The sequence below is a fragment of the Megascapheus bottae genome, chromosome 7, assembly GCF_031878675.1.
Source record: "Megascapheus bottae isolate mThoBot1 chromosome 7, mThoBot2.hap1, whole genome shotgun sequence".
Taxonomy (NCBI): Eukaryota; Metazoa; Chordata; class Mammalia; order Rodentia; family Geomyidae; genus Megascapheus; species Megascapheus bottae.
The window spans coordinates 52,685,961-52,713,845 of record NC_143515.1 but is presented as its reverse complement, the minus strand read 5'-3'; the positions used below and the strand labels follow the sequence as shown (position 1 = coordinate 52,713,845).

The window sequence follows — 27,885 nt, the reverse complement described above, 5'->3', positions numbered from 1 at the left end:
GTGTAGAGGATTGAGTGGCACTAGTCAGTCTTTTCATTGCTCAGCAGAAGACCTCTATCCTGGGTGCTGGTGGAGTTAGGTAGGTGTGGGGGATGTGTTCCATAACCATTTTCTGTTTCTGCCAGTTGGTATGGCAAAAACACTATTGGAGGATGTACCCTCTCTTCTAATTTTATATTGATCCATGAATGGGGAATGGATGAAAATTAGTTTAAAAGAACTTAATATTTTGATTACTATGATGACCTTTAGTATTTGTGCTACTCTGTACAAACTTAATTAAAAGCCACTCTTTCCTGTCATTGCAATCTTGAAGAGAGAAGATAGCTAAGTTGTAGCAATTATTTTCTGCAGAGAAAACTGTGAGTTGGGGTACAGTAATTTTTTATAGGGGCAGCCTGGCATGGCAGGGGTGTTAGAATATCTGATAAGATGTGGCAGGGTGAAATGGAAATAACCTTGTACTGTTGGATCTAGGCCAATTCCTTCTAGCCCTGGGGATAGCCCGGTTTCCTCTTGTGTGAACATGAAAAAACACTTGGATCTTGTTATTGTTGTTGACAAGCCCACCAGCAGAAGACTCCTAGGGGAAGAGGAGCCAGTGGGAAGTCTGTTTTATCCCTTCAGCTTCTAGTCCCAGTTGCCTAATATCAAGGGAGGAAGACTTCCTGGAGTGGCTTAAATATGGGGTCCAGAGTGAGTTTTCTACAGAATGAACGATGATGGGGAAAAACCATGAATGGGTGCAGAAAGGAGTGGCTAGATCACCTGCCTGGGGGATGAGCCTTCCATGTGACTTCATGGTTATGCAAGAATTGGGCAACATTTGGCCAGGGTGGAGAGGCCTCAGCAAAGGCATTTGAACTCCTAATAGATCCCTATCTCCTCCATGAGGAAAAACAAGTATTAAAAGATAGGAACAGCATCATAAGAGAAGGAAATCAATTGCCTTGGTGGCTTAGCCTACTTCATTTGTACTTGTGGAGTTTTATTCACTAAACACCCATTATAGGGAAAGAACCAGGCTAACAACCTGAGAGGAGGACTAAGGAAGGTACCTTCATTCCTGTCCATGGACACTATAGCTAAGTAGGGGGCCAGGTAGAAGTAAGATGAACACACAGTCAAGGTAGGAGACAATCTATAGTACAATATAGAAAAAGAGGAAGTGGTCCTGGTACTTCTAAAACAGAAAAGCAGCAGTGAGTAGTAATGAGCACATAGATTCTAGTGCTGTGCTTTAAGCTATGGTGTCTTGAAAAGTAATTTAAACACACTGTACCTCTGTTGCTCAACTGCAGAAGAGACTCCATTGCGGTAGCTACATTGGAGGATTGTGGTCTAATTCTCAGAAAGATTAATCTCCCCTCCAAGACCAGAAAGGAAGGGCCACACTGACCTTGAATCTGTGACAACAACCTCCAGGCCTGTTTCTTCATCTCTACAGAACACTAGATTGATTTAAACATTTCTCTAAATGTGTTGAATGAGTATGAAAGCTGGTTGCCAGTGGTACATGAGTATCTACTCAATATGAGTTGATTGTTGTAGAATCAATTTAAAGTGGTTACTATAGAAAAACAATGCGACCACTAATTTGGGATTTTAGAAGGACAGAGTTTTATAAAACACCGTATCCAAATCAAGAGTACAGACTGGAACTAAAACAAGGCTCAAACTGGTTACCCATACATACTCTTGAAGAATAGTCCCATCAGAATATCAATTGTTACACAAAGTAGTCACCAAAAATGTGTCTGTTCAATTACTCTATAAGAGTTGGAGGTTTCCTCAGCCTTGCCTCTAGAGGGTAGTGTGCAAAAGAGGCCTTGCAGTACTCTGGGAAGAGCTTAGTGTTGCCTTTTACCTCCTAAGCCAGCCTTTTTCTCTAAGATGAATTCTGCTTCCTAAAGTTTTTCTAGGTAAGAGGTTCTTTGGGGTCTCTCTCAGAAGTGACTAGATTTAGGGTTTAAGGAAACTTGGTTTTCTTAAAACGTGATTATCCATGGTTTCTAGTGTTTAAATGTAGATTGACTGACACAAGTGACAAGAAACTGAATACTTGAAAGAAACCATTGCAGGCCTAAAAAGTAAACATCTGGGGAGATCATTCTGACCAGGGACCTGGAAGGGCTGAGCTAGGAGCTTGAATTGCCTTGAAGAATGAGTAGATTCCATGTGTGGAAATAGATGGGAGAAAATGTCAACTGCTCTTTATTACACCAGACATTTTATTACCCCACACCTTCTCCCCTAAACTACTTCTTACTAAGTAAACATAAGATGACAGGTCCATTTCAATCTACTTTATTCTAGGAGAGAAAATAAGATGGAAATGACAGGTGATGTACATCCCTGGCCTCTACAAGTCAGAGAAATCCCTCTCACCACAAACACAGTCAGTGATGGCCTGACTTGAGAGTAGCTAATTTGTAACATCTTGGCATAGGATCAGCTGACCACAAACCCTTACAAAGCTTTCTGCTCGATTTCTCTCCTAGAAAAGACCCAGAAATACTGGTGAGATGTTTTAATGTGTTTTGTTTATATATAGTGCCCTCTATAAGGTAAAAGAATGGGTCTTATTTGCCATTAAATTTCCCCTATAAGAGGAAGGAGGGCAGATGGATTCATTTAGGTTCTGAAAAGTAACAGAGACCAGGGGTTTTCTGTTAGCATCCTTTGGAGAAAAATCTAACATGAACATATTCAAATTACACATTTATCATCCAGGTGGAACTCTTAAGCACCCTCTTCTGTACCAAATGTTACTCTTGTCTTGTTCTTCCTTTCCTTTTTGCCCTTTTTTAACTAAAAATAAGGATTATTTTTCCAAATAAGTAAGATGAAATTGAACTTTGCAACCTCCAAATATATGAAATAAATGTTATTCCTAGAAGGCCTCTGGGAAAGGGCTCATCTTTGAACTTGGCCAAGGATTATGGAGGAAAGAAAAAGTTTTAAGGAATTTGATAGAGTTTTGGAACTTCCTACGTTTTTTCCCCCAAGTCAAGTTATGTGTTCCATTTCTTTTCTAGGAAAGGTTCCAGAAACCCTTCCTAGGTGATCAGGCTGTGTTTGAAAGTAGAGACCTGGAGGTGGTTACTGATTCTGGTTCAGGGATTTGTTACAATAAAGAAGTCTTCAGCTGTTTCCAGAATGTTCTTACTTTCTGAAGACTAAGTCTCTTCTCTGATGGTCCCTGTGAGGCAGGATGAGAACACTTGGGCTATCTTCATTTAAGCTAAAGGGAGACCTAAAGAGGAACAGGGCAGTGCTCAAGGGAAACTGTCAGTTCAGAGGTAATAAGACAAATTGTTTTCCCACTAAAACAGGGATTGTTGTTCCTAGAGATCTCTTTTTTTCTCTGATTTCTGTTAACAACAAAACCCACTTTTTTGCCAGTCCTGGGGCTTGAACTAAGGGCCTGGGCACTGTCCTTGGACACACTTTGCTCAAGGCTAACACTCTGCCACTTGAGCCACCATGCCACTTCCAACTTTTTCTATATATGTGGTTCCAGGGAATCGAACCCAGGGCTTTGTGCATGCTAGGCAAGCGCTCTACTACTAGGCCAGGCTCCAAGCCCCCAAATCCACTTTCTGAAAGATAGAACCACTTCTGGAAGCCTCTGTAGCCTGTGCCTGCCTCTATGGAATATTACAGATTTTAACTTCCCTAGCTACTTCCTCACAGTAGTGAAATTCACCTGTAGGCATGGAGATGAATCATCACAGAATTAGTTAAATCCATCTAAGAATGCCAAACTGTAACTACTAAACATATTCTCTCTGAGGTCTCAGAGCATTTATGCCCTGTATTTGTTAAAACATGCAGGGCACCAGTGATATTTTGGTTTTTTTCTAAGTTTCTATTGTAATGTTCTTAATCATGACAGAATTAAATAAGCTCTGCTCCTCTTGCCTCTTGCCTCTTGCCCGAGATTGCCATGAGCGTCATCAGTGGTCCCATTCCCGTAGATCAAAGGGATCAAAGGCTTTACAGATTCCAGAAATGCGGATGACCATGAGCTAGAGCAATTGCTTCATAACACAGACTGACTTCTCTTCCCTTCGCCCCTTCACCTTAGCTAGACATGCATAGCCATTTCATACAAATCCCCTGAACTGAAATGATTCTTTGCATACACAGCCCACCTTTTTTTGCATTATCTTATCTTCTAAAGGAAGCCATCCACAAAGCACTTTCCTCAGTATCTCTGAGATTTGCAGGCATTCTCTAGAACTGGTAACTTTGTGGTGACCTCAAAAGGCTTGGCTGTGCAAGGCCAGATCTTTACACTAAAACAGGCTCATGGAGCTAATTTCCACTTGTAATATCCACACAGTCATCTCATTGTTGAAGTGAAGATGCAAAAAAATAGAAGAAATGCTACAATAGGGTTGTCCAGGGCTCAGCTAGCCCTCAGCCGAGGGCACCTTGGGACACTTCAGGAGAGAGAGTCTAATTATCACCGTGCAATCAGTGGACTAGCTTTTCCAGGTCTGAGCCTTTTCTGTCTTCTTGGGACTCCTTCACCATGGTTTTGCTGGCTAACACCCCATTGACCTTAAAATCTTAACTGAAAAAGCCTTTCCAGAGAGAAAGCCACCACTCTTCCTACCTTGCATCATGGTGTCCTTTTTGGTTCCCAAGTTCAACACTGAAGTGTTTGGTAAGCAATAAGCATGCTTCATGCATGTCGCATGACTGTCATTAACTTCTCACAGGAGCTCAGTGGGGCAAGGCCCTGTCAAGTAACTGTTTTACAGGATACTTTATTTTAGAAAACCTTAAGTCACTCGTTCCAAATCACAGAGTGTGTATCTGAGCCAGCGTCATTGGCCTAGCTCATGCTTCTTGGCCTGGCTTCTTACTAGGCTTTTAGCTTCTTGAGGACAGGGGTCTGGGTTTAGTTCATCTTCAGTGCCTACCCAGGGTTAGGTACTCAATAAACGTTAAATAATAAAAACTAAAGTTAACATTAAATAATAAAAACTAAAGTTAACCAATCACAAATACCAGATGAGATTTAAATGCCAGAGAATCCTCTTATAAAAACACCCAAATGCAGAGTATTTTCTTTTCAGTTGAGCGAAGGTGGCGTTTCAGGACGTTTCAGCAGCTTCAGAATTATCTTCGAGTAGCATAGAGCTGTGGGATTTGGCAGACTGCCGTGGGGAAGGGACATTGTGTTTGCCAGGATCTTGGTGGCCATTAGAAGTCACTCCAGTGAAACCAAAGCTGCATCTGACATTTAAAAATAATTAAGGGAAACAGCAAAAGAACAGAAAAGAGCATTTTTAGGTGGTGCCTAAGAAGTGAAACTTCCTGTAACTATTTGGCAGTAAGACTTGGAGTCTCCCAACCACAACAACACAGGAGAACTCCTGGGGTCACCCAGTCCCCTGTACTGGGGTCTCCCCATACTTGGACTCATTTTCCAATGATTTCATGGAACACTGTGCTGTCTCGAAGACTTTAGGTACTTCTGGGTGGTTTATTTCCTCAGGCTTAACGTCTCTCCCTGAAGCTGACTCACATGTGAGTTATTGCTTTCCACATCACAGAATGAGCTCTGCTCTGGCCTGGATGTTATACAAAGTTTATCTGCTGGGCAGAACTAAGTGTGTAGCCTACTTGCTGCTGTGTTACTGAGCTGTCAGGGAAGCAAGTATCATTAGCCCCGAATTTCACCAGTGCTTCAGAGACTCTGGAAGGAGGTGCTGGGTGCTTCTCCATCTGCCCGGCCAGGAACAGGGTGAGTGCCAAGCCTTTTCACCAGAATCTCCCAAGAAGTGTGGTGAGCTCCCTGTCACCTGTCAGTATTAATGTGCAGACGCAGAGTTTCACAGAAAAAAATATCAACTTGTTTCTCTTTAACTGCTGGGCTGGATAATGATGTAAAAATGGCATTATCTCTAATAAAAAGTGATTTGCAGAGATCACTTGACAGCCTCAATAGCAGAGATTTGCCATTAGCAGGTGAGCCAGATAAGAGAAGCAGCTGGACTCTATTAACCTCTCTGGTTGGGAGGGGGTGTTGAATCTGGTGTGAATTGAAGGTGTGTGTGGGGATAGATTTTTAAAAATTGGAAATTGGGCTCATGAAGCATGTTTATCTCAAAGTGTGGGTTATTTTTTAAGCCTACCTGCTGATCTTATTTCTTTTCTATTTTCAGTACCACGGTTTGGACCCAGGGCCTTATGCAAACACTCTTAACACTTCACACACACACACACACACACACACACACACACACACACACACACTTTTTAACTTTTATTTTCTTTAGATTTGTTTTGTCTGAATAAGTAACATAGACTGGTTTCAAACCTATTATCCTCCTGCCTTTACCTCCCAAGTAGCTGAGATTATAGGCATATACTATACTACTATGCTTGATATTGTTAATGGTGTGTGTGTGTGTGTGTGTGTGTGTGTGTGTGTGTGTGTGTGTGTATACTAGGTCTTGAACTCAGGGCCTCACTCTGTTGCTTGGATTTTTCTGCTAATAGCTGGTGCTCTACCACTTGAGACAACTCCATTTTTGTCTTTTAATGACTAATTGAAAGTAAGAGTCTCGAGGGCTTTTTTGTCTGGCTAGCTTCAAACCTCCATCCTTAAATCTCAGCCTCTTAAGTAGCTAGGATTGCAGGCATATGCCACTAGTACCTAACTTATTATTGGTGTTTAAATATATTTGAGTTGGTTAGATTATTTTTCTTGCCAGTCTTGGGGGCTTGAACTCAGGGCCTGGGCACTGTTCTTGGGGTTTCTCAAGGCTAGTGCTCTGCCACTTGAGCTACAGCACTACTTCTGGCTTTTTCTATGTATGTGGTACCGAGGAATCAAATCGGGGTCTTCATGTTTGCTAGGCAAGCACTCCACCAGTAGGCCAAACTCCATCTTATTTCTATGTTTTGTAGCTTCTTCTTGGGCTGGGAAGAGTTATGTCCTATTTTCTCACTTCCATGGAATATCACCAAAGGGGTGGGGCCCTGGCCAGCATCTTGTATCCTCCCTGCCGGAGATCTGACTCCAAGAAGGGCACCCACACATGTGATGTAAAGGCTTTAGGCAATGGGTAGTGTTGGGCAATAGATCATTCTGTTACATCAAGGCAGAGCTTCTCTGGTTTCTTGGGGGAAGAATGGATGTAGGGAAGGGAGCTACCCCTGTCTGGGCTTGCTCACAGTGGCAGGGAGAATGCACTGGCAGCTGGCTCAAAGACTATAGCTGTGACTGGACAGCAGGCACAGGCAACTCCTCTTGCAGGGAAAACAGCCTTAGGATATGAGGATCTGTACCCTGGGGACTGTGAGGAGTCATGGGGTATTAAGTAATCTGATAATGAGTACAGCCACCATTACTCCTGGTTGTTGATCCACTTTCTGCTGGGAAACAACAGGACATTAGAACTGTGAAATACCCATCCTAAAGCTGAGGACCACGGCTGCTCTAATCTTCACTCCAGTTGTCCACTGTATATTTAAAAGAGCTAATGACCCAACGGTTGTCAGGGTAAGTACTGTGATCCATAAATGTGCTATTTTGCTTGTGCCCTCAGAGGACACCCTTAGATAAGCAATATCCAGGGGCTGGCACCTTGCAGTTAAGTGGCATAGATCAATTCTCTCAGTGTTCAGGGCAGGGCTGAGGAGGAGAGATCGGGATGGGTTGGTTGAGTGACCAGAACAACCTTTAGGGAGGTGGCAGGCCTGTATTGGCTATCAAATGAGAAGGTTTGGGATGTCAAGAGAACATTTCAGGGGGCTGGGAGACTTCAAGGAGCTTGCTGAACCTGGTAGTTTGGAGGACAAGTAAGAAGCCACTTCCAGTTTACAATGGGGGAAACTCATGTTGGTGGACATGGTTTGGCTGAAAGTGTGGTGGGCTGGTGAGCCCCTAACTGGAATTTCATTTTTCTGGACCAGTCATAAAGGAGGTGAGCAGCAAGGGGAAACACCTGGAACAGTAGGGGGGAACCCCACTGGAGGATAAGAAGGCATGCGTCTTGGGTAAAATTTGTTTTCATCTGTGGACAACAACATTGTGACTTACTGTTCAGCAAGAACTCTTTGCTGAGATCTCTGTGGACACGGCCAATGTCTAGCCTGAAGGGAGCTCAGGAGTTGCTACCATATTTAGAGCTTCTAATGAAGGAATTCATTTTCTCTGGCTTTGGTGGCAAAAAAAAAAAAAAGAGGCATTCTCAAACTTGCTATCCAGTGTGGCCAAACCATGGCCAGCAGAAAAATAAGGTCAAGGCTGGTTCCTACATTTCCCATCACTGGCACCATAACACCTGATTAGTCTGCTGCCTCTGCCTTGACATCTTGTGGCTACTCAAAAGTATATTTTTCCCACTCTTACTAGTATACTTCCTTGGCCCACTCTGAGTTACTGTTCAGCCGTTTATTGACTACTACTGATACCTGCCATTGCCCCAGTGGTATCTTTGTCCTCACTTTGCACTCTTGATTATTTTCTTATATCCTACTCCATGAAATCTCCTTATCTGGCACAAAATTCTGCCAGTCTCCTCCAGCCTTGCAAATGTCAACTCTCAGGGCACTGATTATTAGCCAGCACTCCAGGACTTCTCAGTTCTTTGCAAGCTCCCTGAAGTCAGGAATAATTGTTCCAATGTCATTCTGTTGCTCATGGCCCCAGCACATGAACACAGACTTATATTTGTGGAATGAATGGAGGGAATAAGCTATGATGGGAGGGAAACACAGCTCCATTTTCTAAATTTCTCCATGTTATCATGTGAAAACACGGGGAAAACTTTGAGCATTTCCTGTGGGTTTTGATGATTTGTTTGTAAAAAGAAAAGAAGTGGAGCAAAGCTTCCTCAGTGTGCATGCACATCTCACTTCTCATCAGAGTAAGAGGGAACAGGATTGGGAGAAAGCAAGGACTTGCGCCATGGCCATGAATCAGAAACCCCACGCCAGACATGTGACCATGTAAACAGGCTGCAAATCAGAGTTCTTCCTAAAGGGCATTTAGGAGGGACTCTTACCAAAGGGCTCTTTCCTTTTTATTCTTTCTTAGCTTTTCTTTTTGAAATAGGGCAGGGAGAAGGGGTTAGGGGATGGCAACAGCACTTTATTATTCCCATTCAGTAACTTCCTATGCTTTTCACCCTTGTTTTTTGTTTGTTTTGTTGTTGTTTTATTTTGTTTTTGTCAGTCATGGGACTTGAACTCAGGGCCTGAATGCTGTCCTCAAGCTTTTTCTTTTTGCTGTTCTTTTTGGTTTTTCTTTTGCTCAAGTCTAGCCCTTTACCACTGCTCCACTTCCCATTATTAGGTGGTTAATTAGAAATAAGAGTTTCACAGCCTTTCTTAACCAGGCTGGCATCAAACCATAATCCTCAGATCTCAGCCTCCTGAGTAACTAGGGTTACAGGTGTGAGCCACCAGCACCTGATACCCTTTTTGCTTTGAAATACTAGGCACTAGAAGTTCTGGCTTTAAATTGGGATTAGTAGGACAGGATTTAGGATGTTTGACTATAAACATGGGGTCAAGTGTCAGTCCTGATTGAAAGAGCACATTTCCTTTCACATTAAACTGCTGAAATAAAGAAGAGACCCAAACTGTAAAATCATATTCTGTACTTGAGAAGTGTTCTCTCTGCCTGCCAACTGTTGATTCCCGCTCCCCTCCCCCCACTCAGAATGTCTACTAATGCTGCTAGGGCAATCTCTGCCCCCTCCTTCCTGAATATACCCAGCATGGTCCCTGAGGCAGCCCGGCTCTGTTTTCTCATGACACAGTGATTATTTTTGGCATTGTACATATTTTCTCTAATGTTATTATTACCTCCCCATTCCCTTTGGCCTTTTGAGGAGCAATTGGATTTTGGCAACACTATGTAAATCAGAGGATTCATTCTGGCTCACACTGGAGAATGGCTTCTACTTTTGTACCTCTACAACATCCGACCCCCACCCTAGAGGGAGAAGTGGTCCTCCAATCCTGCTCATGACAGAGCTTGCTTTCATGGACTCTGTGCTCGCCATTCATCCTCTGCCGGCAGCGGGCTTGGGGATATGGGTATCCAGAGGTGACGCTGGGGGCTGCACCTCAAGGCTGGCATCTTAATGACTTGACTTGGCGGGCTTGAGAACAGCCCCATTCAGAGTGAGTTCACTCCCTGTGCAGTTGGCCCTGCTCAGCCTCTGTCCATAGAGTTCTCTTGTTCACACTGTAGGAGGAAATGGAGATTTCCAAGTGGGAAGCAGCCTTCCCAGGGCATTAACTCTTTCCTGAAAGGAAGAGCAAAATAAAATCTAAGCTGGCCCAGCTGCAGTTCCAGGAATCTAGAGCTGGGGCTGAAAGACAAAACAGCTGGGATTACTTTTCTTTTGTGTCCCTGAGACAGAAAACCCAAGGGTAAACAGCATGCTTGAAATGTCCTTACATCCATTAGCAGATATTTACCCAGTTTGTCTGTCCCGTACCCTGGGAAGGATACTCAGAAGGGGAAGGTGGTATATCTGTGCCCCTGTAGTCCATAAAGCAACAAGATGGTACACACACACACACACACACACACACACACACACACACACACAGCCAACAAGACAAACTGGCCAGGAAAAGGAAGTGCAGTAAAAAAGGAGGGTTTTTTCCCCGGGGGAGGGGTACCTTTGGAGTGAATTAGGATACGTACTGAGCCCGAAAGATGGCTTTATTCAAAATAGGAAGAAATGAGGTGATAGAGATGGAGAAGATGAGAAAGTAGAGAATGACATCCAAGTAGGACTTAGTGAAGTCCCATGAAGAAATGCATAAAGAAAATGGGGTTCACCCTATTGGCAGATCTGCTTTGTTAAATGTCAGCTGCCTTTGGATAAAGATGGCATCGGATTGCATTAATACTGCCGTGATGTCATCTCCATGATGTCAAGATTTCATGGGTCAAAGTATGGGAACCCAGACCAGCAAAACTCATGAATCATCCAAGAAATAGAGATGCTCAGGCTTCATCGCACACTACCAGAGATTATCTTGAAACTATATCATTGTGGTTTGGGGAATAGCAAAGGTCAAGAAATGATGAACCCCCACTGTCAGAGCCCAGATTCAGAGTACTGATAAGACACATATATACACATAAACTCTGTCTGTCTGTCTGTCTCTCTTTTCTTTTCCTTCCCTCCCACTCACTTTCTACCTCTTATCTTTGAATCTCTGTACACCAACTACTCTTCCTAGATGGAGAATTCTTATTCTAATTAAACACTGGATTAATATTCTTAGGAAAGATCTAAAACAGAGGCTAGCTGATGAATTTGCAAAATTCTATGTCTCTGCTTTGTAGTACTTAATGCTAGAGGACTTTCAAAAGAACTGAACATGTGGGCCTTTCCCAGAAGATTGTTTAATTTACCTGGGTGAAATAAAGGCAGAGCCACATGAGGATGACTGTGCCTTGTGGAATCTCTGAAGCCAGTCAGCACAGGTGAGACCTTTCTGGATGAAACAGAGGTCATGAGAGAGGAACACGCCAGAGACAGGCCAAGGTGATGAAGAAGGAATGTTTCAGAAGGCTGTGGGTCAGGGGAGCCAGCAGCAAGATCTGTGTCTTAAGGGTTTTAGGGGACTGGTGAGCTGTTCTCCACTATACCACAGAGTTCCTTCTACCTGCACTCGCTTGCTCGTGCTCTCCCCCCCCCTCTTTCCCTCCCTCCCTCCCTCTCTCACAAACATACATAGCTATGTAATTTCTTTGTCAGTTTTCTTAGCTGAAGGCAAAGTTGTAGAAACAGGCTAGCTGTGCACACACACATAAAATAGCTTGAGCCAAACCACGGATTATGCTGTTGGGTACTTGTGTGCTCCAAAGCAACAACGGTACCAGTGAACAGAAGCCAGTACTAAGAAAAACCCTAGGTCCATCTGGTACCACCTTGGATGTAGGGGTACCTCATGCCCAAGGGAAGTGGCCTCAGAGAAATAGAATGAAATGCTTACCTGCAGGAGGCATTCTTCTCCACCTCTCCACCTCTCCCCCTCCCCCCCCCTCTCTCTCCCTCCCTCTCTCTCTCTCCCTCCCTCCCTCTCTCTCCCTCCCTCCCTCCCTGTCCTTTTCCTTCTCCCTTTTCTTGAAGTTCAGGTGATTGAGCCCAAGTACTTGTGTGTGTTAGGCAAGCATTCTATAAGTAAACTATATCCCCCCACCCTATTTCATCCCTTTCCTCTGTCTTTCTCTCAGAAAACCTCAAGCAAGAGAAAAATTTCCATCCAGGTTTGGTTTACCCCTTCAAGGGCTGAGGTCAAAATGTGGCTGGGTTATCCCTCTTTCCAAGCATACCAAGAGGGTATGCTTCCAAATGCTTTTCAAATTCAGGGTCCTTGGAAGGCTTACCCTGGCTAGTTGTAGGAGCAGCAGCAGCAGCGGCAGTAGCATCGCAGCCTCTGAGGAGAATCAACATCTTAGCTGGCGTCTCTACAGTGTTGGAGGTCAGGTCACCACAGGGCACAGGGAGTAATGGACAGCCAAAGATCCCCTGACACTGCTTATTTTCTTGCCATTTATGGGTCAGAATGCTACCCATATAAGGAAGGAAAAGATGGAAAGAATCCAACTTTTCCATGGAAGGAAGAGGACCTGCTATCCCACAGTAGTGTATTGCTTCTCCTGACTGGATTAGAATCAAAGAAAGCCTCCCATTTCAGTATAATTGGTCAATTTTTAGATGTATTAGGCTGGCTATAAGGAGGAAGCCAGGTACTTTTGACTCATGCCTGTAATCCTAGCTATTCAGGATGATGAGATCTGAGGATCATGGTTCAGAGCTAGCCCAGGCATGAAGGTCTGTGAGACTCTTATCTCCAATTAGCCACCAGAAAGCCGGAAGTGATGCTGTGGCTCAAGTGGTAGAGTGCTGGCCTTGAGCTAAAGAGCTTAGGAATAGTTCCCAGGCCCAGAGTTCAAGCCCCACAATTGACAAAAAAAAAGAAAAGAAAAGAAAGGAAATTAGAAAACAATATTAGAATCAAAGATAGCTTCAGAGTGTTATTTTGCAACAGCTAAGAATTGGAAGCTAGAGCTGAACAGGGCTGGTCAAATACATAGTGATCTATGCACATATGTTTTTGCTGACTGCTAGGAACATTTTGAAAAAATTCTTAATAATGTGATACATTTTTAATTTTTTAAATGAGCAAAATACTAATCTATCAAACCCGGTGAGATCTCTTTTCTTTAAACATTTCTATATTTGTAAAGTTGCCTGTACCAAATATATACAGTGTTACCCTATCTCCAGCAACACATTTTTAAGGAAAAGATCTGTTAAATGAAAGAGTACTGGGAATATTTGTTGAACCAAACTAATGACTAGCAGACATTTTACCTACAGAATAGTCCTATCCATTTCCCAGTTTTCTTACATCTGTATTCTACTACAGTAGCTTCCAGGGAGCAGATTCATCAACCATTCCACATGTTGCCCTCTTACACCTCCTTTTCAATTAGGTTATGACTCCACCATTAGTTAAGGTGAATGGACCATGGGTAGAAGTGATATTTATAATCCAGATGTTAAACACTAGAGTGTTCCTCCAATCTTTTCTTCCTGTACTAAGGAGACCTCACAGACCAACTGGGATTTTTCATGCACCTTTTTAGAGGACATTAATCCTCATGATGAGGATGCAGAAGGCTACATCCTCATTTCCTAATCACATGTCCAAAGTCCACACCTCCAAAGGCCTTGAAGGTGAGGCTTTCAACACAATAATTGATATGGGGAAATAACTGAGATTTAGACTAAAGGGCTAGCTAAGGCTTGGACTTGGTGAAGCAAAGCACAAGACAGCTTGTTACAGCTACTCCTGTCCATGAACAGCTTCCCATCTGGGCTAGAGACTCCATATGTCCTTAGATGACGTAAGGACCTGGGTATCTGGAGCCCTAGATGGACTGCTTGGTAATTGAATCTGTTGCTCTCTTCTCCAAGGCTGCTTGCAGCAGAGGAGGCCAGGAGATAAGCATCTCCAGTCAGCCCCAAGCAGAAATGACCATTAGAGGGCCCAACTGGGTGAGCCTCAGACATTACTGTCAGCTCTGAATGCAGTCCAGGCCCTCTGCTTCAGGGACACTGACCCTCTGAGCCAGTCAGGCAGCTGGGAGCTGAACCCCGAGGAGAGGAATTGCCTATGAGACACTTTCCAGCCACAAAGTTACCCCGTGAGGGGGGGAGGAAGAGAAAGAGAGAGAGAGTGAGAGAGAGGGGGAGGGGAGTCTCAAGCTGAACTCAGGACCTGGACTGTCCCTAAGCTTTTTTTGCTCCAAACCAGTGCTCTACCACTTAGGTACATATGCATTTCCAGCTTTTCTGTGGTTAATTGAAGATAAGAATCTCAACTTGGACTTTCCTTCCCAGGCTAACTTCCAACTTTACTCCTCAGCTCTCAGCCTCCTGAGTAGTTAGGATTATAAGGGTCATGAGCTATGGGCTCCTAGCTCTTGTTTTATCTTTTGACCGTCTACCTGATCTTGAAGTGGTTGCTTTCTATATTATGAATCAAATGTTTCAAAGCCAGATGTATTTCCAGCTTGGGGAGAATAAGTATAAATTTTTGTACTTTATGACAAACAATAACCCCAGATCAAAAACTGCTCATTCTCCACCTGTAGTATGTTTAGATAGTGCTGGATAGTGTGGAGTGCTGTGAAATCACATCTGATAACACCCCAGCTCTATAGCAGTGGGGAGGGAAGCTGCATTATCTAAGTTCCCCAACCCTGCTCTTCTTTCTCCTCATAGCCCAGGTGAACTTAGATATTACTTCCTAATCCTGCTCCTAAAGTTCTAGGTGTATTACTTATGTGAATGAGCTAATTCACATAAGGATGAGCTAATCCTCTTCCAAGGAATCTGTATCACTCTATGTTTTTTCTCAAGGCTAGAGCCCTACCACTTTAGCCACAGCACCACTTCTGGCTTTTTCTATATATGTGGTGCTGAAGAATCGAACCTGGGTCTTTGTGCATGCTAGGCAAGCACTCTACCACTAGGCAAAACTCCCAGACCCTCTTTTACAAATCTTAAGCCTCTTCTTCTTTCCCTAGTATGGACAAGCAGCCAATTTGTAAGACAGTGTCTAACCCAGCACTGGTCCTGCAGCCTGGCTGCCAATGGCAAAGCCTTTGAGATCCAGAAGAACTAAGTTTGAAACATTTTATTTTTAGCAATGGATTTAAGCTCTATTGATCTTCATATCCTTGCCTATTAAATGGAGATAGGAGCTCCTATCTTTTAGGATGGTTGTGTAAATAACACAGTTATATAACAATGTGCTTTTCAAGCTGCTAAGGTATTATAAGGTTGTTGCTATTTATTTTCCTGAAAATTTTCTCTCCTGTCCATATTTGTGACAATTTGGTTTTTAACTCCCTTTATTATGTGTTGTCTGTATTCATTCCTGTGCCTAGAGGAGGCAGCATGCAAGCTCCCTTACTAGGTTACATGCTCCTCGAGGACAAGGGCTTGTTATCTCACCTACTCTCTGGTAGTCATAGGGTCAACTCTGAACTCAGAAAATACTTCTGGGTGTGCAAGAAGACACCTAGAAAGTATCAAGAAGGGGTCCGGGAGTTTGGCCAAGTGGTAGAGCGCTTTCCTAGCATGCACAAAGGCCCGGGTTCAATTCCTCAGTACCACATACATAGAAAAAAGCCAGAATTGGTGCTGTGGCTGAAGTGGTAGAGTTATAGTCTTGAGAAAACCCAAGGATAGTGCTCAAGCCCTGAGCTCAAGGCCAGGACTGGCAAAAAAAAAGTATCAAGAAGGGCAAATTCTTTAGAGACTGGAACACTTTATTGGCCCAATATATAAAGCAGTGGGCGTAATTGGCTTGCAGGATACATTTTCCATTCCCAAGCGTATGGACAGAATCTGAATGTGATATGACTAAAGCTCAGGTGAGCCAGAAAGTGGTTTTTTTTTTATTATCTGTCTGTCATGATGGTTTTCATCTGAGAGCTTTCTATTGCTTCTACTCTCATTCAATTGATCAGGAAGATGTGCCATTCTGCCCATTTTATAGGCAAGCATTTCAGAGCCTAGAGAATGTATTTCTTTCTCCCAAATCTGGACAATGTTTTAGAAGCCCACATAATTTCCACCCCCCCACCTTCACACCTGCCATCAGTAGTATACATACATTGGTCGGGCTTGGGGGTCGATCTTACCTGCATGTTAGTGTTATTCTTGCTCTTCATTGTTACTAATTAAGTGATTGCAGTGTACAGTGTGACAGGTTTGTGTTTGTTTTTCTAAGACTCAACATTAGACAGATATTTCTGGGCTGTGTCAAGGGTAGCTAGATAAGTTAATTAAAATCATACTAAGCCCTTGAGTGCAACTGTAAAAGCAAAGTAGCTAAATGGAGGGTTTAACTTTTAGTCAAGGTGTTGATGTAAGTTCAGTCTTTCTAAATGGTAAAATGTTATGCCTTTCTTTCTTGCTAAAGCCACTGTCTCCTTCAGTTATTATGGGATTGGGGGAGTGGAGGAGTGGAGGGTCCTGGTCCCTGGACTAGTAGTCAGCTGGTTGTCGTAGGCAAGTTAGGTTGGATCTCTGAAATTAGGACACTGCTAATGCCTACTCTGTCCTCTTCATTTGGTTGCAGGGGTGTCATTACACAGGGTTCCCTGTATAAAGTTTCTCAACTTTTTAAAAGTCTGCTTATTGATTGTAAGCCCTCCCAAGGGTTATGTGTGATCTTGGGCAAATGACATAGTATGTCTAAGCCTCAATTTCCACATCTGTCCATTGCATGCACAATACCTATCATGCTGTGTTGGTACGAAGATGGTAACAGAATACTTGATGCAGTGCCAGATGCACAAGTAAGTGTCAATAAATGTCTATATGATGGAATGCATGTGGCAGAACTGAGATGGCCAGTGCAGCTCTCAGTTAGTGTGCTGACTCCAGATAGCCTTTTTCTTACCTGATTCTTCTTCTGCATAGGGTTTTTTCTCTCTCTAAGTCAGGGCAAAGACAAGGGGAAGATTTGTGCTATAAATGTTGCTGTTAATGTCACAGTCTGTACAGCTTAGGATTTCTGCCTTAAGATAACCTCTCTAGAGCCACCACTATGAGCAGAGTAAGTGATGATGCAGTTATTTGGGTGAGAGAGTTGGTAGTGGACAATGGAGCCCAAGAATTTTTCTATGGCTCTCATACTGAAACCTGTGATATGTCCAGTGTTAGTGGTTCTTTCCCCTTCCACTTTCCTTCCCTGCATCAGAATGCCAACCATCTTTTAGCATCTCCCATACCCCCAACCAGAAGTCGAGGTGAAGATGAAAATTCAAAGGACTAATATACAAACTGCCCTTAAAGTCTGGTCACAAAAGCAAAACTAGACTCCAAGAACAGGTTCAGAAATGGTGAGAATGAACGGAGTACAAGAGGAGGAACCTGAAAGTGAATGAAAATCTGGAGAGGGAAGAAACAATGCTTATAGAACATAGACTAGAGAGACAGGAGAAAAAAATTTACTCATTTCACAATTTCTCTGAAGGTTCTTCCTGACTGTCACCAGCTGTTGGACAATTCTTCTCACAGTCTGAATTATACGATGTGTAACCCATGCAGAGAGCTGGATGTTCTGTCTTTGAAAATGAAGTATGTAGTAAAGTCAAAACAGCGCTTCTGCCCCAAATCTTGAGAGGGTTGCAAGGCGCATCAACATTCCATGAATCCCCAAATACTGATTTTCTGTTGCGATAACAGCTGCAAAGCCAAACAAAAGGAGAAGGAGCCCTTGGTTCTGGCAGTCTCTGAAGGCAGGATAGAATGAGGGAGCTGAAGCTGGTTGGATTAAGGCCTTGACAGCCACAAATTGCACAGAACATTTTCTACAAAAATACAAAGCAAACTTGTTTCTTTATTAAAACCAACAATGTAGATTATTTATAGAAACCTTAAAAAATATATAATTACTAGGGGAAAAAAATTCTCCCCTAACCTCACTACTGTGCAGCTACTATGTCTTAAATTAGAGTCAGGATAGTCACTGATGGCCAAGTGCCTAAATTCTGGGGCCCACCTGCCCAGGGCAAAATTCCACTTCCTTCTCTATTGGCTAGTGGCCATAGTGACTTATATAACTACTGCGATGGGGCTGTTCCTTCACCTGTAAACTAGGGATGATGATAGTGATATGTCTGTGGATAGTTTTACAGGTCAAAACAAACAGTATTAGTTAAAATAATACCTAGGACATATATGTTTAGTATAAGAATAATTGTTAATTTAGAGATTTTTTAATGCAGATTGTTTATGTTTCTATATCTTCATGTGCAGGAAGTGGTGTGTATAATCCCTAAATTTCTACAAAAAATAGGATTGTCGTGCTCTATTTAGCAACCCGCCTACTCTCATGATTATCTTTTCATGGACGGATATTTTCTTACTACTAGCTGATATAGCTGGGTAGGCCCAGTGCTACAGATTTTACATAAATGATCACATTTAGTCCTTGTAATAACGGTATGAGATGGGTACTACTGTTACCATTTTTACAGAGGAAGAACGTAAGGCCAAGCAGTTTAAATAATGTAAGTTTACAGAGCTAGTAATTACAACCCAAATGTCCTGAATTTATTTTCCTGTGGTAGAACTTCACATAGGCCTTATAAGAAGACTCAGTGTTTACTTAGGACTTCTCAAAAAAGGCAAATTTTAAAATGTCTCATAGTTCCTCTATCCTACAATGAAGAGGAAAATGGACATGGGACAAGCAATTAACCCTTGTCAGGACTGCACTTTGGGACTATAGCCAGAAGCATGTCTGACTAATTGTTCTTGGGATGTAGTAATGTTTTCAGTCACTACTGTGGAAACCACTTTCTGATTTAAAAAAAAATAGAGTCTAAGGTCTTAATTTTTCTAAGAGTCCATCTTATGTAGAAAAAGTCAGCCTTGAAGTATGCTTCCATTTTGTTCTCTAGAGCTTCCGACAGGACCATCTACCCTGTGATCGTACTTTCTTCCTCTTTCTATTTCTGGACATTGACCCTTGCCCCCAGATAACTTAGGACCAAGTCCAAGGCATTGCCACTTAACTGACCAGCATATCTTTTCTGGCTTCTTTGGGTGTAGGAAGCCCTATACCGAGTATCATATAATTCCAGAAGGGGAAGACTGAGAAAATTCTAACACACAGAAAAGCAGAGCCAACAAGTTAATGCAGGTTGTGCATAGCTCCCATGACTGGTGTGAGCCCCCATCAGTTCAGTGGGAGAGTTGGCTATACTTTGGTTTGTGGTTTGTGGGCATAACTTGACCAGGAGTGTGATTGGATGACAGTAACCTGTGGAGACTAACCTCTTGTCTCTCCATTTAGAAGCAGCTCAGAGAGGCGGAAGGAGAAGTCTCGAGATGCTGCCAGGTGCCGGCGCAGCAAGGAGACAGAAGTCTTCTGTGAGCTGGCTCATGAGCTACCCCTGCCTCACAGTGTGAGTTCCCACCTGGACAAGGCCTCCATCATGCGCCTGGCTATCAGCTTCCTGCGAACACACAAGCTCCTGTCATCAGGTGAGACTGCAACTCCTCAAAACTGGCCTGGGATTCTTATCTACATATCCCTACTCATGGGCTTTTGTGGTACCAGAGATGTGAGACCTTCTTCCCAGACACCCCACTCTGCAAATACCCATTCACAGAAAGGCAGTCACCAGTGCTTCTTTTAAAACAGCAATGGCTACTAGAGCAGCAGCCTTTACAATAAAGGGCAGAGAGGAGGAGAGCATGGGAAACAATAAAGACAAAGATCCAAGAACAACTTTTGCTCATGGTCCAGTTCAGTTGCACCTCATGGTTTAGACCCTTACTCCACATTAGAGTCTGCAGGAAATGGAGTGGTTTTCATTCTTGTTTGCCAACTAGCTCTCTAGTATCCCATTCAGTCATTTCCCTCTTTCTAGCTGGCTAACTCAGGCAGATCATTCCGTCTCTCTGGTCCTTAGTTTCTTTACCTGCCTGATGAAATTAGACCTAATGACTGCACAGGGTGTATGTGAAAATTGACTGAGACAGTGACCTGGCTATGCTCATTCCCATTGGGGCATGCTTGGCAGATGAGAGCACCAAGCATCACCCCGCCCACATGGGCCCAGTGCATTCTCTCCCTTCCTGGTATCTCTGTAATCTGCAGTCCATAAAAATGTCCGTTTCTCATAAAATTACATTCTTGAAAAAAAATTTCCTGTTAGTCCTGGCCAGGAAAAAGTAGGCCTGAGAAGTATTCTAGTTTCAGATCTTATATGAGAAGTCTTGTGTAAATTGTCAGGTCTGTAAGGAAATTGAGTAGTATAGCAGCCAGCCTGGTACTGCAGGTGAGCAGTGTCTAGGGGAATGAGAGGGAGGCCTACAGAGGGAAGGGACCATTGAAGTCCATCTTCAGTTTTACTCAGGGAGCCTGATGGTCAGTTCTTCCATCCTGTTGTGAGGTGGCTATTCGGGGAAAGACCCTGAGCAGAGGGAATCTGCTGTGAGACAGGGAGGCATTGAACATTATGAATACAGACTGCCACCCCCTCTGGTCAGGCTCAGCCCCAAACGTACCAGAACCCTCAGTATTTTAGGCCTAGGCTTCTCTGTCCCAAGGAAAGAAATGTAAGAAAATGCTAAGAAGTTTCAACCTTGGGCCATCTGGTCCTGGTGTCCTTGAAGGAGAAGTTCTCATAAAATGAGCACAGCCTGGGGAGGAGGAGATGCTTTATCAGCCCTCCCTTTTCCCTACCTCCTCTCACAGCCTCCTGCCAGGCATTCTCTGGGCCATTTGTTGCAGAAATTGTATTTTCCTTTCCTGGGCTTGAGCTCAGGGCCTGAGCACTGCCCTTGGGCTTTCCTCAAGGCTAGTGCTCTACCACTTGAGCCTCAGCACCACTTCTGGCTTTTTTTTTCTATGTATGTGGTACCCAGGAATCGTACCCAGGTTTTTGTCCATGCTAGGCAAGCACTCTACCACTAGGCCAAACTCCCAGCCCATGTATTTTTCTTTTTAAATCATACTTTGCTTATAGACTCACAGGATAATGAAAGGAGTACAGGCCCTGCACTGGAATTTCCCTGTGACTGTTTTCTCTCTCTGCAGCTTTCCATGCATTTCTTTCCCTTGTTTGAACCTCCATATTTCCTCATCTTCATAAAAAGAACAACGATACTTACCTGCAGTGTGGCTAGAGGATCAAGATGATATGAAAGAAAGAAAAATTATTATGAAACACATTGATTTATAGTAAGAATAGGCTTCTGGCGAAGGGGTGTGAGAAAAACCCCAGGGAAAACCTGTCATCTCAGCATTTAGGGTGGAGGCAGGAGAATTAGAAGTTTGAAGCCACCCTGGCCTACATGACACTGGGCATGTGACTGAATAGTAGAACACTCGCCTAGCATGTCAAGCCCCTGAGTTCAGTCCCTACCACTACCCAAAACAACCCCCAGATGCACGTTTTCTGAGTCAAAACAAACCACTATTTAAGCATTTAAGCAAATTCACTATTTCTGACAAAGGTGAACAAACCCCACTTAGGCTCATTTTTATAATAGGAAATAGTTGCATAGCCCAGAGTTCAAAAGGCTAAAAAATACCAGGTTTGGCTTTTACAAAAATTTCTTCTTTACTTAGTAACACACTTCCCTTTGATTTTCACAGTAGGCTGTTGTGTGTGGGAATGTTGGAGAGGAAACTTCAACGTTGAGAAATTCAGGCTGTGGGTTGGGGCCACCGATTGAGATTCCTATCACAGGAAGCAAACTAAAACAATAGCTTTATGATATTTGCTTCCACGGTGGGCTGAGGACAGAACAACTCTGACAGAAACATCAGTGGAAATACCACTTGATTGTCTTAAATCCTCTTTCAAGACAAACCCTACAAGCTGTAATGCTTCTGTATTCAAAGAGCATGAAGCACTGGTGAGCATGCACAATGTGCTTTCCATTCTAAAATTGCTTTGAGACATCCCAACATTCATACCAGGTAAAAGTCAAATTCATTTTATTTAGAGTCAGAGAGCAACATGAAGCAATATTTCTAGGGAGAAATGGCAGGTTTATTTTTGATTCATGGTATTTGCTTAGCCTTCCCAGGAGATTACGATTTCCCAATCTCTAGGCTACTAAGGAAAACACATTCAAAAGTTGAGGCTGTGAGCTGGGTGCTGGTGAGTCATACCTGTAATCATAGCTACTCAGGTGGCTGATCTGTGATCTGAGGATCACAGTTTGAAGCCCTCTCTGGCAGACAAGTCTCTTGAGATGCTTATCTCCAATTAACCACCAAAAAAGCTAGCAATAAAGGTGTATCTCAAGTGGTAGAGCTCCAGCCTTGAGCAAAAAAGCTAAAAGATAATATCAAGGCCTTGAGTTCAAACTCAAGTAGATATTCTCTCTCTCTCTCTCTCTCTCTCTCTCTCTCTCTCTCTCTCTCTCTCTCTCTCTCTCTCTCTCCCTCCCTCCCTCCCTCCCTCCCTCCCTCCCTCCCTCCCTCCCTCTCTCTCCCTCTCTCTGTCTCTCTCTCCCTCTCTCCCTCTCCCTCCCCCCTCTCTCTCTCACACACACACATACACACACACACACACACACACACACACACACAAAGTGTGGCAAGCTTTTGCCATGACTTCCATGCAGAAAAAAAAATGGTACCAGGAGAGCAAAATTATGGCAGCAGATATGGTTTCTGGTGCCTTCTTCTGTCCTATTTTCAGAATAGTTTTCCCTGACTTTCACTGTAACTTATTTACTGTCCTACCCCTCTTCCCCACCACACTTCAGATCAAGGTCTTTTTCTGTCCTGTTGGGAAAGAAGCCAATAATCAGATTCACGCAAGGATATTATTGGCTAAGAGCAGCTAAAGTACAATCTCTTCTAGAAATACTGACCTTGTTCAGGTATGAACACACAGATGGAAAACGGGATGAGAAGATACGTAAAGAATGAGGGTGTTTGTCCCCACTGGTGGGCTTCTGGGGCTTTCCAGAATCCTGACAAGATCTGCTGGGATACAGTTTTCTGTCAATGCTATGAAGTAGTCCAAACTTTCCCATGGTGGAGCTTAAGGTTCAGCTAATGATCCAGCAGGTGATTCCCAAACTCCTTTCCTTGTTTGTGGATTTAATGAAGTGTTTGCAGTAAGTCAACAACACCAGAGACAGGAACTAGAGGCAGTGTTCCAGGCCCTCCTCCCTAGAGGAGAATGGGAAGGAGCCTAGTTTAGGCTGTCCTTGAAAGGAAAGACCCTGTGATAACCAATTGCCAAACATATCTGAAGCAGGAAGACTGAATCAGAATGGGTTTAAGAACAGTCCAAGTGGGCCTGGAGCTTCTTGCAAAAGAAAACACGGAGGGAGAATGACTCTCATAGGGTAAGATTTATAGCCAGCACCATGATCTGTAGCACTGCTGCGTCAACCTGGTCTCAGAGATCCAGTCAGGAGCTCTCTGTTCTGCCACCTGCCCACTCACCTTAGAAGGCCAGCTCCAGCTGCCCATGGCATCCCAGCCCACAAGGGTGTTGCTGCCTGAAGGAAATGAGCAGTGCTCCGGAAAAAGTGCTCTGAAACCTCAGCTGTGCGTATCCTGGCTGTGGAGACTCATCAAAGCCTGTTTACTGGGGCTATTTTTAGCATAAAAAAACACCTCCCTGTGCTTCCCACGCTGAATATGCTCTCCTTCAGCAGAGTACCTTTATTTTCCCTTTGGAGTAGAACCCTATAGCATCCTAGGAAGCGAGTAACCAAGACCCGGTCTGACTAAAAGACCTGGTAGGTGCCTTGTTGTGCACCTGTTTGAGCTGATCCTCACTTTATTCTGCACTAAGGTTTTATTCTTGTTGTCTAACCACACAGTGATTGGTCTTTGTATTACCTTCCATCTGCAGATCCTTGAGGGATAGGATTGATGTGACTATTTCAGTATCCCTGGGTCTGCAAATAGCAGGACTAGGTGCATCGTAGATGACACTTGTGAACAGATTGCTTTATCTGTTGCTTACATAGTGTAAGCTTAGTTACTGTGCAATGAACAAGGGCTTCTTTCCCTACATCCACAAGTAAATCAGTTATGTATAATTTATCAGGGAAAACTGGTTTCCACAGAGAAAAGGTAATGGACTCTTCAGCAGGCATGTGACATTTGCCTCCTGACCCTCAAGGAAAGATCTGCCTCTGAGCCCCAGGCTGGGAACAACCAAGCCAGGTTCTTTTAGAAGCTTCCAGGAGGATAAGCAGGTGCTAGGAGAGCAAATAGTTCCACTGAAGGAAGAGACCCCGCCTGAGTCCTGCTGGCCCAGGGTTTCTGGGGGCAGCCTGCTGGTTTCCTGACCCTTTAGCCATTGTGACTTGAATTCTAAGATGTTCTGTTTCCTTTCGTGGCCCCAGAGAACCCCTCTCCCTCCTTCCCTGTAAAGGCCAGGCCAATGGACCCACCACCATAGCTAATTTCGCCACCTCCTGGAAACAAGCATGATGGACAAGATGGAAACCCGTCTGGCTGTATTGGACCTGTTAAAAACAGGAAATTTTAAACAGAACTTATTTCCTCTGGGCCTGGTTAACCCAAATAGGGTTATCTTGGGCTCACTCCAGATTTTGAAGTCAGTGTTACCACTGAGATCAAAGAAATTGAGGAGAAAATATCTTCTCATAGGCCACAAGGCCAGCTTCTGCTTGTTTAGAGAAGCTGGCCTTCTATCTGATGTGATTTAAATGGTGCTGAAATCATCTCCTCCTTACCTGTTTCCCAAATTATTTCCAACCTAAAAAGAGCATTTTTTTTCTGCACTAAGGTCACTTAAAAGGACCTAGAGTTAAGGCAGTGGTTTTCAGTGGGTGGTTCCAAGGGCAGTGGCTTCAGCATCACATGAGAACATGGTGATAAAACTCATTTCCAGTCCCAGGCAGGGACTTGCTAAAGGTTCAGGCAGGAACTGTAGGCTGGGCCCCTCTAGGGGTATAACAGTTTTGGATGGGCCTCGGATTAGTTGTTTAACAGGCAGGTCCCACATTTGTACTTTGCACCTGTGTCCATAAATTACATAGCGACTCTTGGCTAAGAAATCTTCATTTCAGTCAGTGCCTCTCCTCAAGTGCCATGATGCATGCACTAAATTAGTTCACCATTTCTTCTAAAACCCTTTTTAAATATGGGCATTACCAGGACATTATATCACACAAGCTGATCAGTCCAGTGACTAGTGAGCTGGTAAGAAACAGATAAATCAGCAGAGACTGTAAGTGAGGACCAGGTGTTGGTATGAGTGGTGGAAAGCTTTGAAGAGAAGGAATTTCCCTCATCATGTCCCACAATTTTGGTGAATAGGGGAAAAGGTCACCAAAAGGTTGTTCTTCACAATGCTTGGCATCTGAAAACCAGACTGTCACTTCATGATCCCTGTTCTGTTCGCTGTAGAAATGGTTGCAGTGGCATCTATGAGTAATACTACAGCTGTTACTATTGATTCCCCAAAAAAGGTTGTCACTGCTACCTCAAATCCTGTGTCATGGCACTTATCTAATGCCCACCACTTAGGCAGATTGTTGATACCTAAACAGCTGGCAGCTCTCATTCACAGAAATGTCCTCAGGCCATCCCAGGCAGACATCAGTGCTCCAGTCATACATGTTTTAACACCACATTCATACAAACCACCCAAACCCCTTCTCTTTTTCAGTTTGCTCTGAAAATGAATCTGAAGCCGAGGCTGACCAGCAGATGGATAATTTATACCTGAAAGCTTTGGAGGGTTTCATTGCTGTGGTGACCCAAGATGGTGATATGATCTTCTTATCAGAAAACATCAGCAAATTCATGGGACTCACTCAGGTAAAATCTTTTATACCTCTTCAAAAGGGGAAAATATAACAAACAGAAGGGTCAAGGGAGGGCAAAAGTAATAAATACAAGATAATGAAGGTAAATAGAATAAAAGTATAGGTATACATGTACAAAAATGTCATACAATCCATTATTTTTAAATAATAAGAAATTAACATTAGGGGAAGCTTAATGAGAAGTTATAAAAGCTATAGAAACTTTTCTATAATTAAAAAAATAGTTGAAATTTTAAACAAAGGGTGGCAGTATTTACATTCAGGGGTAGAAATTTATAGAAAGTTCTGGTCAGTGTCTTTTCCCTTCTCCCTGCACCTGCCCATTAACCTTCATGACCCCCCCGGCCATGTATTAAGAATACACACACTCCCACTCCTTGGAACTGGGTTTAGCATTTCTATTGGCCATCCCGATTAGCAGTTTTCTCCAGACTAGATAACAAAACCCTCATGAATGAAGTCACCATCACCATCAATAGCCTTCTGCAACATCTCTATTTCTGCAAATCTAGTACTGGCCTGGAATTATGAGAAAAATTTCCTGATTAGCTCTGTCACCAATACTGGAAGGTTGTTCAGCTTCCTCCTGAAACCTTTCATTTTAGTGTTAGCAATAATGAAGGCTAACCTTGCTTTTTGAAACAGGTAGAGCTAACAGGACATAGCATCTTCGATTTCACTCATCCCTGTGACCATGAGGAGATCCGTGAGAACCTGACTATCAAAAATGGTAAAGTATTTTGGTTTGTTTATCCCTGCTTATCCCCTCTCAGAAAGGATCTGCCTTTCCTTTATCTACAAGCACATGAGAGGTAGTTCATGAACACAGTGATACCAGGAAAAAAAAAACTGGCCTCAGTATGGACATGAAGCCTAGGATGAGGGTAATGAGATTGCAGGCACTAAAAGGATCCAAAACTCCAAAATAGCTTCTGCTGGCCCCATATGATGCCTGATGTCATACTACTAGGGCACACCCTCAGGTCAAGATGCCATCCCTGGGAAGTTTCATCAGTTGAAATCAGGCATCTCTGCCAAGTGACACCACCCAAACCAATAACCTCATCAACTGTGACAAAGTGCCCAGGGGAGCTGCTGCATTTGTGCATTGCTGTGTAACAGGGCTTATGCAATCCTTTGATTCTCTCTCATATTTTTGTGGGTTCTGTGGGCAGGGAACTTGCTCCATATGATATCACCTGGGCTGCAGTCATCTGGGATTGGACTAGACTGGAATTATCAAGGTGGATCACCCACACATCTGGGACCTGTATCAGGGTAGCTATCTCCTTCAGTCTCTCCATGGAATCTTGAAATACCTTGTTCATATAGAGCCTCCAGACTAGCCATCTTTGGTGGTAGCTCAAGGTTCCCTAAGTGCAAAGGGAGAAGCTTTCAAGAACCTCTTGAGATACTGTATTACTTCTGCCTCATTTTTCTGGATAAAGCTAGCAAGGTTTAGGCCAGCCCTGATTCAGTGTGGGAAGGACTTGACCATGACCATGAACATCAAGAGGCCTGGCTCATTGCAGCCACCAATGAGACTAACAATACTACAGGAATCACAGGATGGATCTGGGCCTCTGGTGATGAGACATAGGGAAGGTAGATGTTGATGGAGAAGAGATTTTTTAAAAGAGATAGTATAACATATCTTACCTGTGGGAATATCCACACAGTGCTGGTGGATTGAGAAAACCATCTGCACAGGCAGAAAGCTGTAACTGGGGACATTCAATACAAGGCATGAAAGAGGATGTTGTCAAAGAGGGATGAAACTTTGGGCAGCAGTCAGGCAAAATGACCATCAAGATTCTTTCTAAAATCAATCTCTAGTCTGAACAGACCTTGCCCTCATTTAGAGACCCATCTTTCACTGCCATGGGTTTTAGGGACTATATATTCATTCAAACTTAATAACAGAAGCCATGGTACAAAGCCTTCATGTTTTACCTTGTTGCAGCACATGTCAGTTTGATTCTATTACCTAAACCAAGTATCA

The 27,885-nt window shown here is 43.4% G+C and overlaps 1 protein-coding gene across 1 annotated transcript in view; it reads left to right on the top strand.

Annotated features, from left to right (window-relative positions):
- Positions 1-27,885, top strand: part of Epas1 (endothelial PAS domain protein 1) — an 83,554-nt gene that overhangs the window by 26,940 nt on the left and 28,729 nt on the right. The window contains exons 2-4 of the mRNA XM_090337013.1: positions 19,390-19,580; positions 25,724-25,875; positions 26,529-26,613. Of these exons, the coding sequence (XP_090193139.1) occupies positions 19,390-19,580; positions 25,724-25,875; positions 26,529-26,613 (428 nt within the window). The remainder of the gene's footprint in view (positions 1-19,389; positions 19,581-25,723; positions 25,876-26,528; positions 26,614-27,885) is intronic.